The 11,668-nt window shown below is 26.4% G+C and overlaps 2 protein-coding genes across 3 annotated transcripts in view; one reads left to right on the top strand and one right to left on the bottom strand.

Annotated features, from left to right (window-relative positions):
• Window positions 1-6,200, bottom strand: part of LOC126899898 (myosin-VIIa) — a 20,820-nt gene extending 14,620 nt beyond the window's left edge. The window contains exons 1-12 of the mRNA XM_050675151.1: window positions 5,829-6,200; window positions 5,275-5,345; window positions 5,081-5,194; window positions 4,853-4,999; window positions 4,578-4,762; window positions 4,251-4,372; window positions 3,924-4,180; window positions 2,705-2,870; window positions 2,485-2,615; window positions 2,060-2,244; window positions 993-1,203; window positions 799-934 (exon numbers count right to left, since the gene is read on the bottom strand). Of these exons, the coding sequence (XP_050531108.1) occupies window positions 799-934; window positions 993-1,203; window positions 2,060-2,244; window positions 2,485-2,615; window positions 2,705-2,870; window positions 3,924-4,180; window positions 4,251-4,372; window positions 4,578-4,762; window positions 4,853-4,999; window positions 5,081-5,194; window positions 5,275-5,292 (1,672 nt within the window). The 5' untranslated portion in view covers window positions 5,293-5,345; window positions 5,829-6,200. The remainder of the gene's footprint in view (window positions 1-798; window positions 935-992; window positions 1,204-2,059; window positions 2,245-2,484; window positions 2,616-2,704; window positions 2,871-3,923; window positions 4,181-4,250; window positions 4,373-4,577; window positions 4,763-4,852; window positions 5,000-5,080; window positions 5,195-5,274; window positions 5,346-5,828) is intronic.
• Window positions 6,201-6,567: 367 nt separating this feature from the next.
• Window positions 6,568-11,137, top strand: LOC126899524 (protein CDV3 homolog). 2 transcript variants are annotated; one of them, XM_050674514.1, is made up of 5 exons: window positions 6,568-6,814; window positions 6,913-7,130; window positions 8,018-8,237; window positions 10,214-10,294; window positions 10,926-11,137. In XM_050674514.1, the coding sequence occupies exons 2-5, from the start codon at window positions 6,936-6,938 to the stop codon at window positions 11,063-11,065; spliced, it is 636 nt and encodes a 211-aa protein (XP_050530471.1). In that variant the 5' UTR covers window positions 6,568-6,814; window positions 6,913-6,935; the 3' UTR covers window positions 11,066-11,137. The 2 variants fall into 2 exon arrangements, with proteins under 2 accessions (XP_050530471.1, XP_050530470.1); XM_050674513.1 differs by having other exon boundaries at window positions 6,568-6,867; window positions 6,927-7,130.
• The last annotated feature ends 531 nt before the right edge of the window (window positions 11,138-11,668 follow it).

Raw genomic sequence — 11,668 nt, 5'->3', positions numbered from 1 at the left:
AAAAAAAAAAAAAAAAAAAAAAAAAACACATACTAAAATTAATACCTTCTCAGCTTCGCATCGAAGCTAAAAGTATTTTAATTAAAATAGATTGAAATTGATTAATCACGAATTTTAAAATAATATTTTTATTACTAATTTTAAAGTATTTATGTTAAAAATTGATGTAATTATACTTATTTTTTTTTTAATTATTAAAAATCATATTAGATACATATATTATAGAACACATGTGTTTAATTTTTTTTTTAAGAAGCTATGTTTGTTGTATTTAAGTTCAACATCCTCTCAATTGAGAAATTATTATATGAGAGAGGGTAGGAAAACTTGTACAGCTTGGCAGTACAGAATCAAACCTTAATATTTTGTATCAATGCAGAAAGTGTTCCTAATCAAGCTGTTCAGGCCACTTAAAATAAATTAATAAAATAATACTTGAAATAAAATTTTAAATATAATATATGATTAAAGAAATAATCCTTTATTTCTTGGCTGCTTCAAAAAAAAAAAAAAAAGTTTATTCAAAAACAAGCTTTTTTTACTTATTGCAATAATTACGCATATACCCATCTAATTGTTCAAAATATTTTGTACAAATTTATTATTAATTGTTCCAAATAATTACCATAAAAAATAAAGTATAACTCATCTTGGTCATAAACGACTTTAATTCTTTTTCTTAAGCATCCGATATTTGTAACAAGAGTAATGCAGTATTTATAAATCTACACTTAAGACATTTTGACTATAACTACTAAAATCTACTAAGTACGAGTCTGTTATTAACTTTTAAATTACCTTTAGTATCATAAAATACAACACCAGCAAAATGATTTAATCCAAAAGACGCATTCATATCAGATTTGGGTTTTAAATAGTTTCTATGATTACCATGTGTTTTATGCATTTTTGCCAACATAGTTTGATCAGTACCCTGTTGATTTAAAAACAATATGTATAAATATACTCACAAGATATAATTTAGGTACAACCTTTGGAAATTTAGATTCTTCGTCAATAAGAGCCATTATATTCAGCTGTTTGGTGGCAATAAGATCTAAAGCATCTTGGTTATCAACAAATTCAATATGTTGCCAACTTATGTGTTCATGATTGTATTCTTGTTGTTCTAATTTAAATATATGTTGGACAAAAAATTGTTGAAGATTTTCATTTGCAAAATTTATACAAAATTGCTCAAAACTGTATACATATAGAAAAAAGTTATATATTTAATGGTATACCAGGTGATTGATTTTGGGTAAGACACGCATCGTCTCAAAAACTATTGAAAATTTTTAATTTTTGTAAAGAGAAAAATTATTTGGTTCAAAAAATAATTTATATTTAAATAACTTTAAATAACTCCTTTCAGGGATATAAAAAACATTAATTTTAATTCTCTTTTATTCTTTCTAGCATGATATTATGATATAGAGAAAAATTACAAATCATTTTATTCCTATAATTTGTTCATTTATTCAATCATTTGAAAATTGATAGTTTAAGAATTGGGATTACAAGTAAAAATTCATTATTGATTTATTTTTCTTAATACCGGAGGATGCAATTATCCATTTTAATAGACCATAAATTAATTTTTGATGACTTATTTAATACAATTTTCCAGACTGGTGACAACAATGTACAATAGTGAACTTGCGCTCAGTATAAAGAAATATTAATAGACATCAATTATTAAAGATTAAATTTCCATGTTGGATAATACTGGAATAAATAAAAGCTAGTGTACGTAATAAAATGGAAACTTGTTATTCTTAGCAGAATATCATTAGCAAATTTATCTCAAATTACTTAACTTAAACATATTATAATACATGAATGTTTGATTGGTTAATAAAAATTATGAATTGAAGAACAAAATTATTTAAAAATTAAAAATTAAGAACTCATGAAAATTAAACGTTTTCAATAGTTTCAAAAGACATAATTTCTTCTGAAACTATTATCATTGTCATTATCTTACCCAAAATTGATTATTGTGTAAAATTAACTAAAAATGAAATATCATTAATGTTATGTTAAAATATTTACTTACCTATTATTTTTAAAATTTTCAAAACCAAATATATCTAGAACTCCTATTGCACTCCTTTTAGAACTTTTAGGTTTATATATAGCATTGTTAATTTTACTAACAATATGAACAAATAATCGCCCATAAATTCCTTTAACAAATGCATCCCTCACATCAACAGATTGTTCCCTAGAAAGAGTTGAAATCTGGAAAAAAAATTAAAAGGGTTTTAAATGATTTTTGATACATTAATTAACATTAGCATAAGATGATTAAAATTAAAATATTATTTGTTTCAAATGCTCTCTATAGTAAAAATATTATCTGGAATTATACAAAAAATCTATAGAATTCAAATTAGAATCAAAACTAAGGTGTAATTATTTTTCAAATCTACCATTCCATACTTTACTTCTCATCTTTTATGAAAATTAATTTATACATACCACAGTTTCACCATGAGCGAAAATAGTCTTTCTAGTCAAAGCATCAATTAAAGATTGAACAGGAACTCCTACTAAATTGGCAACTCTAGTGACAGTTGTACGATCAGGAATTTCAGTAGCATCTAAATTGTCTGTAAATAATTATTCAATAAAAATATATTACAATTGCATGCTTGTCTAAATTAGTGTTAAATATTTTAAATCCATAATTTTTAACTACCAATTATTGCTGCTTTATATTTTATATTTCCAATATGAAGCAACGCAGCTAGAAGTTTTAAAATTTCCCAAATTTCTTGATCAGAAAATAATAATACTTTCATTGCTGATCTTATATCTGAAAATTCAGCTGCGTCATCACGGCCTTCGCAAGTAATACTACCACCCTATAAAAGTAACAAGACAATAAATAACACTGAATTAGATATATATTTTATATTATAATTTTCCCTCTGTTTTCCAAGTAGAGGTGATGGTGATACTGGTAGGGGCCAGAACCTGCTGGTATACAAAAATAGGAAGATAACTATCTTAAGTGATAGTCAAGCGGCTTTGAAGGCACTCTGTAACANTTTGAAAGCACTCTGTAACGATCAGGTGAATTCAAAGCTGGTCCTCGAATGCAGGGAAACTTTAGAATCACTATCGAGGTTCAACAAAGTTACACTAGCGTGGGTACCGGGACACAGCGGTGTCACTGACAATGAGAATGCTGACTTTCTAGCCAGGAAAGGAGCAGAGAACACCTATGTTGAACCAGAACCAGTGGTAGGACTCACTGAGCAATCGCTCAAAGCGTTACCCAAGAATCTGTGCAAAGAACAACACAGGAAAATCTGGCAGTACTTGGTAGTACCTAGACAATCTAAAATGTTTATCAAGACCCCTGGTTTACTGTTGGGTGATCTTAATAGCATGACTAGACATCAAATAAGCACCCTGACTGGTCTACTGACAGGACATTGTCACCCGCTTAAACATCTTAACGCAATGGGGGTATCGGAATCACCATTGTGCAGGAAGTGTGGAGTAGAAGACTGAGTGAAGAGTGAAGAGGAAGACTCATTTCACATCATGTGCGNGGAAGTGTGGAGTAGAAGAGGAAGACTCATTTCACATCATGTGCGAATGTGAAGTCTTGTCCACACTAAGATCAAACTACTTGAATAAACCTTTTCCTGAAAAAGAAGATATTAAAAACCTAAAACCCAGAGAGATACTTAATTTCGCCAGAAAGACAGGACTCTTTGGTCATCTTTAGAGGTGACTTTATGGTTGGTAATGTATTAACACTTTGGTGATAACACTTAGGTGGGTAAACCGAATCAAGACAATTCGGTATGACGTGCGCACAATGGACCAACAAGTCTGAGTGCATGGGCATTATGTCCACCTCGATAATAACTAAAACTAAAACTAAAACTATATTATAATTTTACCCCAGTAAGGTATTTATAGTGTGATGCATCAGAAAGTTCCAATCTATCTTTATCTTCAGAAGATAAACCAGCTAGTAAACAATAAAATATATGGTAGTTCCGTTCATCTTGTGATTGGGAAACAATTCGAGATTTTTCAAGAAGATATTGTTCAATTTTTGCTCCTTCAATAACACCAGAATGATTAAAATGAATATCAATATATTTTCCAAATCTAGATGAATTATCATTTCTTATTGTTTTAGCATTACCAAACGCTGTCAAAATCAAAATAAATTAAATTATTATAAAATTATAATAATAAAATCTCCAATAAGAAATACTAACCTTCAAGAATTGGATTCGCTTCTAATATTTGTTGTTCAATCCAAGAATGTTTGCCACTAATAGCAGCTAAATATTGTAAGATTAATTTAGTACTTTCAGTTTTACCAGCACCACTTTCACCACTTTAATAAAAACCATAGCTAATTAATATAATTATATTTTATAATAAATATTATAAATTGTAATATTAATAAGTAATCAAGGTCCATTATTAAAATAACATTATATTTACTGTTAAATTTAATATTTAAAATTAGACAATTTTTTTTCAAATAAAAAAAAATTAATTTTAATAAATTCAGATAAAAACTACCAAAACAAACAAACCTGATAACTATACATTGGTCTTGACCAAATCTTTTCATATGTGTATAACTATTATCACCAATAGCAAAAATGTGAGGTGGAAGCTCACCAATTTTTCTATCTTTGTACAACTTTACCTGTTCAGCAGTATAAATAGGTAAAATTTGATATGGATTAACAGCTACTAAAATTGATCCAGTATAAGTCTAAAAAATATTTAAAAAGGCTAAAATATTTGTGTGGCATTTCAGTGCAATAATACTAATAAAAGTATTAAAAATAAACAATTAACTTACATAAATTAGATTTTCATTATAACGAATGAGTAGATTTCTAAGGATACCTGCTTCATGTAAGTCACCCAATGATATCATGTCTTCCACCCCATGAATTGAGGTAGGATGCATAGCTTTAATCCTCCTCTCAGGAGTGAGCCACAATTCCTAAGTATCATATTATTGTTATGAATAAATAAAACTCATGTTTAGTTATAATTTTTTTTTTAATTTGTAATATATACAAACCCTCCCATCATCATCTTTTACTTGAATTCTTTTTCCTTCGGCTGAAATTACTTTGGCACCAATTGCAACATCAAATTCTCTACCAGATATTGGTTCAATCCAAATATAATCCCCCTATAACATTTCCAAAATAATTAAATGTATTACAAAAAGTATAAACAGTAAATAAAAATAATAATCAAAAACACACTTACTCTAGTCACAATAACCATAGCTGTAGGTAAAATAATTAATAGTTAAGCTTGGTCAAATCAAAAGTATTCATCTAGAATATAAATTAATAAGTGATTATAGCATAATAAACAAAAGCTTTTAAGATTTGTTTATCAAAATATGCACTAAACGTTAGTAATTTTTTTAAACTAAATATTTTTAATTACAGAAAATAATATAGATTTTTAAGTCAATGACATCTAATAATAATATCTAAATATATTATATTATTCACTTTTTTTAAGTGGTTCGGTTCACTTGTACAATATTTACTCTACAAGTATATTACCCTTAATAAAAGCCCTATGAACTTCAAAATTAATATTGAAAAATTTCAAATAAAAAAAGATATAAGAATTGAACAGTTAACTATCTATTAACTATTTAACATTTAAACAAATGAAATTTAATTAAAAAAATGAAAGAAAAAAAATCCCGGTCACGGTTTACTGAACAATGATTTAATTTAAAATTTCTAGAATCACATAATTTAAAATAAACTTTAATTAAAAACTTGTAAATAATTTATACTTACTTTAATTTCAAATAATAATATATCATTTTAGGAGGAAAAAGATCTTTCTTCGTTATTTTTGACTATATTATCTCGTAGAGCAGTTCCTCTACGACACACCGCAAAAGATTTATAAATCACATACTAACAAACACATACACCTGTGCCGATAAACCTGTATGACTATATCGTATACCTTTATGAATACCTGTACATTATGTTTATATGGCTATTATCCACTTACAAACGTGGTGAACATATAAATGTTGGGAGAACTGAATATTGTAAACATACACGCTTTTTGGTTGTGTGTTATCTTGTTATTAACAGATTCGATGTATTTACAGTACCATAAAATAAGGATTATTATATTATTATTACGTGGTGGTGTACACTGAATACAGCCCTTGTGAAATGAAAATATCTACTATTATAAAAACTATATTGTATTTTAGTGAATGAAGTATACTAACACTTTTAGTATATATTATTTGAGTTGTGTTTTTATTGAAAGCATTACAAAACTAATTAAATGTATTTACCAATTTAAAAATATTTTGATATGTGCTACACTCTATGAACGCTTTTAGGAGGTATTCTAACAGAATTGATAACATTATCTTATCTAATATATGATATTCTCACTATACCAACTGTATATTATTCAAACGCGGTAAAATTAACCAATATTGTTGTAGATAAAAATATTTAGCTACATGTGATAACTATTAAATCGTGGGTTGGCTACCGTTTTATTAAGTAGTACATGTGATTTGACAGTTTTCCACGTTTCCACCTTTACAAAACCCGTTTTATATTGTAGACCCATAGTCTTCTCAGAACTGGTAGAGGCTAGGTCAATTTAATCTTCGAATTTTTGTCGTTTTTTTTACGACTGCATACACTACTTGCCAACTTCATATATACCAAACACAACTGGATAGCAATTAAACGTACAAATTTTAAGAAGAGGTTAAGAAACTCTTCGTTACACGCTTATCACATATGTAATTATTTTCTTGAAGCAATTTTTTTACCTACGATTAAATTCATTCTTACGGTAATTTTGTTCATTAATCGTTGTGATTAATATCACATATAATAGTTTTTAACCATTAGTTCGAGATCATGGCAGATTTAGACAGTTTTTTTGCTAAGAAAGATCGTAAGAAACCCAAGGGCAAAAAATTCACCACCTCTGAACATCTTGTGGCTAGTTTATTAGATGAACCACAAAAGAAGCAGGAAAAATCTAAAAAAGAACGATCTAATCTAACACAACTTCACAACTCTGGAGATAAGGATAACAATGCATCTCAAGAGGTATAATTTTTTTTTTAAGATTAATATCAGTGAATAAGTTGCTTTTATTTCTTCATTACAAGTTGCCTTATTTAGTTTTCAGTTATTTGTAAGATTTTTTTTTTTTATGTTAACTCCAATTTTAATCAATCAAAATTAAGATTAAAAAACGATGTGAATTTAATTGCATGTTAATTTTTTATATGTTTCTTAAAATATGCTTTCATTACCTAAAATATAATTTTCAACTCTTAATAAACATGTACATGAAAGCTATAAAGTTATAAGTACCTAAACAAATTGTAAATTATTTATTTATGTTTTACATACATACGTGTATTTTGTTTTTGTAAAAAATAGTGAATTGTGATTTGAAAACATTTAGTGTCTGGAATATTAAATGTTTTAGAATATGTTTTCTTTAAATATGTATTGCGATTGTTAGTTAAAAAGCTTTTCAAAAATGTTTCACTAATTTATGGCATTCAGAAATTTTTAAAACAAAAAACAACTAGTAACCCTATTTAACAAAAATTGATTTAATAGTGATGTTTTATTTTTCTTAATTTTATTTTTTATGATTTTACTGGTAATTGATCTCTTGGTCAATTACATTAAAGTACTTAACTGGGATTTTCAGGAAAGGATGGGTAGTTGTAAATTTATTAAGTTTAAGGATTTTATAGTCTTTATGTAAGTTTTTATAGATATGTAAAAACAATACACTTGCATTGTTCTTAAGATTGAAGGTTTTGTTGACCCCCAAGATTGTATTACATATAGCCAAACATTCAAAGTGGCATTTTAAATTAAAAATTTTTCTCAAAGCAGTTTTATGATTAACGAGTATAACTTTACAATTGGATTAAATTTGTGATTATTGAAATTGAATTGTAATTTATTTTTAGTTGGAAGAAGAATGGAAAGAATATCAAGAAGAAATAAAAGATTATACAACATTGAAAATACAAAATTTAACAACAGATGGATCTACCAATTGTTCTGATAGTAATGATAAGGATGATACTGTTGAATTTGAAGAAAATGAAGCTGGTGAAATGGTGCCAAAACGAAAACAAGCAGGACCTTGGAAAGTTGCTGAAGCTGAAATAGTAGTTATGCCAAAAGGTAAATGATTAATTCTACTGAATTAAAAATATTTATATTTATAATTATTTTAATATTCTTTGATAATGTAAAATTTGTATTATAATTGTAAAAAAATTATAGTATGTTTTTGGTATAGTCAATATTTTTTAGAAAAATCTATTAACCCATATGTAGGATATGTTTTTTTTTTTTTTTACTTGCCTGGGCAAATAAAAATTGGTTGTGGTTCTGGCTACACCATTATTGCAATAAGATATAAAGTCAAGCATTGGAGTCAATAATACTTGAATGAAATTTATTAAATACTTCTATTTAACACATTTAAAATTTTTATAGTGTTTAACTACATTTTTTTTTCGCTTTTATCAGCCTATTAAGGGCCTCCCCAAATAAGGAGGTTTCTTTACCATTTATACTCTGGAACTGGTTGTTAGTCCGTCACCAGAAAGAGGGATGGCGACTCTAATTACCAAACTGATCTCTCGTTCGGCAAATGAAGCCACCCATAACCAGGTTTTGAATCTGAGGCATTGCGCATTAAACACTGTCTCGTTACTGACTGACACATTGTCACACTGCCATTGTAAGCAAATTAAGATATACATATAGGATCAACCCATGCCAAATCATCTAGAAGTAGTTGAACAACCAACTCACTTTTTTCTTAAATTTTCAGGGTTTATTCTTTATGTTATAATTAGATTAAAACAATTTTCTTTTTTATGACCTTCCTAGTTTTTTCCTATTCCCGAAAATAGTTTTACACAATTTAATTGATATATCTACGAAGACAGAATATTCTAACTACTAGAATAAAATCATGATTATTTATTTAAATATTTTACATTGAGATAGCCATAAAAATGGGAAGATCATAAAAAAAAAAATAGTTTTAATCTAATTATAGCATAAAGAATAAACCCTGGAAAATTAAGAAAAAAAATGAGGTGGTCTTGCAACCACATCTGGATGATTTGGCATGGATTGACCCTATAGGAATTATGATAATGTAGCAGTATTTTCCGAAATTTCTTCAAAGAATTTTTGTGGCTGATAATTAATATTTGTTTTTAATGTATAATTAATTAATAATTCTTTGAGTTGTCTATTATTAATAATTAGATTTTAGAATTGTAAGAACCACATTAGACAACCTTGAATTATATTATAAGTTTTTATGAAATTGTATCTCCTTTGAGTTCATACACAACAACACTTTCTATTAATCATCCATAATGATACCTAGACTAAGTTATGAAACTTCATGGTTAAATTAATAAGCATCTATGTTCCTAATTTATTTTAATTTCATTTTTTTACATTTATATATAATAATATTTTTTTTTGTAAAATATATTTATAAAATATTAATTTCAATATATGGGTAGCAAATATCTATTGCTCGGTAATTTTGTTAATTTAATTACTTTATAATAATATATAGATTCATAAATCAGCTTTTTTTAATAAAAATTAGTCACTTTTCTAATGTAAAATTTTTTATGGTACATAAAATATGAATATAAAAACAATGAACTTCATAATTATTATTCAATCTTTATGCTTTATGAATTGTTTAGAAGATATTTAATTTTTAAGCATTGTGATTATTTTAACTTACTATATGATTTTTTTTATCACTTACTATTTACTTATAAATTGAATACTATTTACATTAATTTAAAGAAGTCATTTGATAGTGTTAATTGTCACTTGTCAAAAAGAAAATTGCTGTTTATTCTACGTAACTTGTCTTAGCAATTGACTATTATTGTTACTCGTTTATCATCAACTGTTATTTTATAATATCTGACGTTCATAAGATATACAAGCCTTAGTACACAAGACTAGAATATCATAACATTTACAATATTCAAAGTAAATTGATGAAAGTTACTTTAGAATAGCAAATAGCAGTTTAGTTATACTGTAATTAATACACTTTATTTTAACAATGTATTGTATTTCATATAAAAATTATTTTTATGTTATAGATGATCCTATCACAGTAGAAAAACCAGAAGAACCTAAAAAGAATGTATATGTTATTCCTAATCAACGAAGCAATTTTCAAGGTATGTTATTTTAACTACTTTTTTTCTATAAGAAATGTTGTACTAAATGAATGTAGTTTCACATGGTTGCCACAAGTCTGGAAAATGTTAAAATATCAGAGGATTTTAAAATAATTAGGGAAATCATAAAAATGTAGGGGATTTTTATGGTTTAATCTGGAATTTTTAAAAATTGAATAAACCTATCATATATTTAAACTTAGTAAAGGAAGGAAAGTAAATCCCACCACTATATATTTTTTTTATGTATAATCAAATTATATCAAAAACAATGGGATGGAGTTTATGTATACTAAACACTTTATAAATCTATACTTATACCTATGGACTAGTAGAGGGTAAATAAAAAATGCTTTTGGAGTTCAACCCCACCTATTCTCAAAATTTCAATTAATAAGCAGAGAACAATGACAATAATAAAGTGTTTGATGAAACCACATGCGTCCACTTAAATAATGTATGCCTGCGCCTCTTTGCTAATTTTGGAATTTTAATTTTAAAAATTGACTGAAAAAAAGGCATGAGAATTTGAGTTCTTTTAATTTGTGGTTATCATGTATCAGTTTTCACAAGAGTTCAATAAAAGTTAGTTGAATTAGATTAAATTAATCAATTTATTTTATTCTATTAGGACCAAGAAGTGTACCTAAAAGTAGAACTAGTTTAGATGTTAAGGATGAAGAAATGTTTCCAACATTACAAGGCAATACTACTAAAAAAGTAGCTCCTGTTAAAAAAGCTGAAACACCTGCTTGGTCAAAGTATTCATGAAATAAAATATTTGTTTAATAACAATGTTAAAAATATATTTGTTTAAACCATTAAATAGTAAATTATCTCTAAGCATTTTCACTATGAAATATCTCTTTCAGTTATCTTATTAATTTTATAATCGAAATTTAAGCTGTGATCTATTTCTACAAAAAATATCATTTTATAAAAAGGTGCATTATTATTGTTTTTGATTTGTTTTTAAGTATAAACTTTTCAAGCGATTGAATATAACATTGTTTTTGTTATAATTAATGGCGATTCTGTAAGTTGTGACATACTAAAATAGTATCTTTATAAAGATGTACTTGTAAAATTAAACAAATTAGTCTAGTCTAGTCAACTGGCTCATCCCAGTCAACTGGGATATAATTTATGGTAGTATAATTTGGATTAATAATTAATTCGTATTTTATTTAAAAAAAATCTTTTTAGTTATGAGAGATGAGAACCTCATTTTACATAAAAATTTAATTCAATAATATACATTTATCTTTAATTATTAATTATTTTTTCTTAGATAAATGGAAATTTAAAAAATTTGGAAAACTATATCATGTTCTTATTTTTTCAATTTGAAAAGTATCACTTTTCAATGCACCA

Source organism: Daktulosphaira vitifoliae, unplaced genomic scaffold (genome assembly GCF_025091365.1).
Source record: "Daktulosphaira vitifoliae isolate Bord-2020 unplaced genomic scaffold, ASM2509136v1 Scaffold_2, whole genome shotgun sequence".
NCBI classification, from domain to species: Eukaryota; Metazoa; Arthropoda; class Insecta; order Hemiptera; family Phylloxeridae; genus Daktulosphaira; species Daktulosphaira vitifoliae.
The sequence above is the reverse complement of the archived record's forward strand: the minus strand, read 5'-3'. Positions and strand labels throughout refer to the sequence as shown.